Raw genomic sequence first — 3,936 nt, forward strand, 5'->3', positions numbered from 1 at the left:
TGAGGGGCCTAGCACCACCAGGTGAGACCCAGCCCTGGGGTGGGCACTCGGGAGGGTGGGGCTGGAGAAACCCTCTGGGAAGGTGGGGGAGTTTGGATTTGGGGAGGCACCCCGCCTGCCCCACCACTAGTGGGAGGAGAGGGCGCAGAGGCCAGAAGAGTCCTCTGTCTCAAGACCCCCTCAAGCCCACTCATGGCTACAACCAGGCTTGCCTGGGGCTCCTCCAGCAATAACATTTCATTAAAAAAAAAATACTGATTTGGTCATTTTCTGCTTCCAGTCAGGCCAGAGGGAAAGCAAAGAGAGACAGGGGCAGGGACCCGGGATCACAGCAGGGTGTGCAGGGGCAGGAGCCGGCCCTGACCTGTCCGGTTGCAAGGGGAGGCCACCGACAGGCCTGGGGCAAGAGCATGGCTCCTGGGGGTGTGGGGGAGGATCAGGAGGGGACAGGAGATTCCAGTTACGCACCCTGCCATTCCAGGGGGGCGGGGGCTCGGAAAGGCCTCCCAGCTCCCCCACTCCTCCATGGCCTCTTTGGGGAAATAAGGCTCAGAGTTGTCTGAGGTCAGGAGAGAGAAGTTCCAGCCTCGCCCAGGGCGCAGAAGAGAGGGCAGAGGGCCGGGACAGCCCGCCCAGGGCCAGGTCAGAGTGCCGACCTGCCCGGGGGATGACCGGTGAGGGCACCGTTTGCTCTGGGTTTCCAGTTTGAAAGGCAAGGGGCTCGCCACCCGCAGCAGAGCCCCCAGGAGAAGAGAGTTAGTGTGGGGCGGGGGCGGGGCAGGGAGGGGGCCAGGGGCGCAGGCCTAGTACTCCCACAGCGTGGTGGGGTCGATGGTGTCGGCACAGGCCTTCAGGACCCCCGCGTGGTCCCCCTTCAGGTAGTGCCCCCCCACCTTGATGGCCACCTTGTTGTAGTCGCAGAACTCCAGGAAGAAGTCCACCGGGCTGTCGCTGCTGCTGGTCACCGACGAGTCATTGCCCACCATCCAGTACTTGCCTGTGGAGTCTGCAGGGGCACAGGGGGGACCCTGTCAGGCCCTGCCTCGCGCTCTGCCCCCCACCCTCCAATCACGGCTCCCAGAGTGTGGCTGGGGTCTGCCCTGTCCACCCACGTGGATGGACGGAGCCCCTCCCAGAGCCCTCTGTCTGGTGTGGTCTCCCTCCTATACCCACGAGAGCGGAAGGAAGGGGCTCCCCACCAGCTCGAGCTCCCACATGGGGCCTGGAATGGCCCAAACCATGTCAGAGGGTCAAGTGGGGCGCAGAGGTGGAGGGGGGGGGAGGTGCCCCACCCAGTCCCGCCCACAGGGGCACCTGCCTTTGATGTTGTAGGCACCGTCTCGGAACTCCAGCTGGAAGACGTCATAGTTGGAGCGGTTGGCATCCAGGGTGCCCGTGACCTTGCGGCAGCCGATGAAGCCGTGCTCCCCGCGGAACACAATGATGGGCCGGTTGATCAGCTTCATGAGGAAGAGCTCCGAGTCCCCTGTCCCAAGAGGTGGGAAAGGCAGTGAGCCTCAGGGGGATCCGGGCGGGGGCTGGGGGAGTGCGACGCCCAGGGTGTGTGTGGCTCAGAGAGGGACAGCAAGAGCCTAGGGTCACACAGCACGCCAGCCCTAGGGGAGGCGGGGTGAGGGCGGTCTGGGAGGACACTTGGCACAGGGCGGGCTTCCAGTGGGGTTGGTAAGTGACCATGGCACAGCGAGACCCCGCCCCAGGGAACTGAGGCTTGAGGTGTGCCCAAGGTGGCTACCTGCCGTCTCCACGGAGGCCGCCAGCTGGCCGTTCTTCTTGGCCGTCACGAATTTGCCATTGGATGCACGCAGAATAATCCTCCGATCACGCCACTCGATGTCAAAGTAGCATCTGGCGTCCCTGGGGTAGGGGGGTGGGGGACAGGGTCAGGAGAGGTGCCCCCTGGGAAGGGCCGGTCTGGGCGAGCACGGGCAGCGGGCACTCACTTGGTGGATGCGGTGGACTGCACACCCCCGGTGGTTGTCAGCGTCCAGTACTTGCCCGAGTGGGTGCGGAAGGCGCATTTTTTGGTGTCGCGGTCGATCTCCAGTTGGAAGGTCTCTTGGTCAGTCTCTTCGTCCTGATTGGCCGACAGGTCCATACCTGCAGGGAGAGCCTCCAGCTAGGACCAGGGACCCCCGCACCCCCCAGTTCTGGCTGACCCTCAGCCCTGCCCTCACACACCAGTACAGTGGGGGGCGGGGGGGCTACTGAGAACCCACTGCACGGCTCAGACCCCTCGGCCTCCACATCAGAGGGAGAACCCAGGACCCCGGGCCGGACCAGTTAAGGACCAGAGCCTGCTAGGTCCACTTACACATCACTTTCTCTGATTACAGACATAGAACTCTGCAACAAACCAGATGCAAGAAGATACTGTAGAGCCAACAGGGAGAATCTGACCGTGGCCCAGGGTTAGAGGGGAAGGGTTAATTACTGCTAATCACGTTGTCAATATGTAAGAGGATGCCTTGCTGTTTATAGAGACGCAGGCAAATGCCCGGATGTCTGAGTTCTACCGGAAGTACAAGCAAAACAATGAATGGAGGCCCAGGGAGCTGGGAAGGCAGCTGGGGGGTTGCTACTCGGCGGTTCATTGTTCCCTCCTGCTTCTGTGTACGTGTAAAAGTTCAAAGAGCAATTGCACACGCTCCTTTCAGGAAATCTAGAAAACTCCTCTGAAAGTGCAGTCACACACCCGCAACGCGCACCGCACCCCCGGAGAGCCCCTGTGAACGCTGGGCAACCACAGCCTCCTAACGCTTCCCCTGCGTTCACACATGCGTTTTCTTGACCTTAAAGTGCACGCAGGTGGCAGATCGCGATTTGCACACGACCTGCCTAACACCTTCACGTGTGTCCACATCCTGAAATCATCTGTGAAAGGGGTGGCTTCCGAGGTTTTGTTCCCACAAGCTGCAGCCCCATTGCTTTTGCACACCCGTGTGGACTCCTCCAGCTAAAACCTGCAATGCGACCTTTGGTCACAACCACAAGTTCAGGTCCCCAAGCACCACGGGCCTAAGAGCCTCACTGTCGGGTGAGGTGGGCCTCCAGGCCTTTATGAAGCCTGGGCTGGTGGCAGGCACCCCTTCAGATGAGAGGAGGCTGGCGGGTGGCAAAGGCTGGGGGCTGGCGCCGCGCCCCTGGCCCAGGACCCCTTCTTGGTTCTCCAGGCTCCACCCAGAGGGCCTGACAGGTGTCAGCCCTGTGCTGACCAGGTCTCGTGTCCCATGTCAGCACCACCTTGCCTCACAAGACAGAGGGAGACAGAGAAATAGTGCCCTTGCCCAAGGTCACCCAGAGAAAAAGCTAGGGGTCCCCGGGCTCTCGGGAGAAGGGGGCAAACTCCGGCCTCGTACCAAGCCCTGTCCCCCAACCTTCCCTCCCCTCTCTGGACTGGTGGCCGCAGCCTCCACGGGTCACCCTGAATAGACCCTCACCACCGCTGGGCTCGACCCCCCAGCCCCCCAGGGTCGCCTGAGCCCCAGTGTCAGGGATCAGCTGTCTACTCAGGCCCCGGGGTTGGGCTGACTCCATCCACCACAACACCCCCCGCGGAGCACCAGGCGAGGAGCAGCGAGGGCTGCGCCTGCTGGGGCTCCCAGGCCCCAAGAGGTGGGCCGTCCTGGGGCCACTGGCTCAGACCCGTCCAGCCAGCCTGCCCCACCCCACCTGATGGGCCACAGGGCACCATGTACCCCACGCATAGGAGGCTGGCTGATGGCAAAGAAAGAACAGGGGAGACGCCCCGCCGGGCACACCTCGGCAGCAGAAAAGGCAGAGGGGGCTCCCCAGGGAGAAGGGCAAGGCGGGCAGGGGAGGGCCGTAAACGGCAGTCAGCCCGCCCGCGCTTGCCAGCCTACCTGCTGGTATGTGGCCCTGCAGGTACACAAGGCTTGCACCAGGCTCAGGCCAGAC

At 62.9% G+C, this 3,936-nt stretch overlaps 1 protein-coding gene across 1 annotated transcript in view; it reads right to left on the bottom strand.

Moving 5' to 3' along the window:
- Nucleotides 1–3,936, bottom strand: part of FSCN1 (fascin actin-bundling protein 1) — a 14,804-nt gene continuing 10,868 nt past the window's right edge. The window contains exons 4-7 of the mRNA XM_010845793.1: nucleotides 1,962–2,118; nucleotides 1,754–1,875; nucleotides 1,319–1,486; nucleotides 1–1,006 (exon numbers count right to left, since the gene is read on the bottom strand). Coding sequence (XP_010844095.1) covers nucleotides 804–1,006; nucleotides 1,319–1,486; nucleotides 1,754–1,875; nucleotides 1,962–2,118 — 650 coding nt within the window. The 3' untranslated portion in view covers nucleotides 1–803. The remainder of the gene's footprint in view (nucleotides 1,007–1,318; nucleotides 1,487–1,753; nucleotides 1,876–1,961; nucleotides 2,119–3,936) is intronic.

The sequence above is a fragment of the Bison bison genome, unplaced genomic scaffold, assembly GCF_000754665.1.
Source record: "Bison bison bison isolate TAMUID 2011002044 unplaced genomic scaffold, Bison_UMD1.0 scf7180017864223, whole genome shotgun sequence".
NCBI lineage: Eukaryota > Metazoa > Chordata > Mammalia > Artiodactyla > Bovidae > Bison > Bison bison.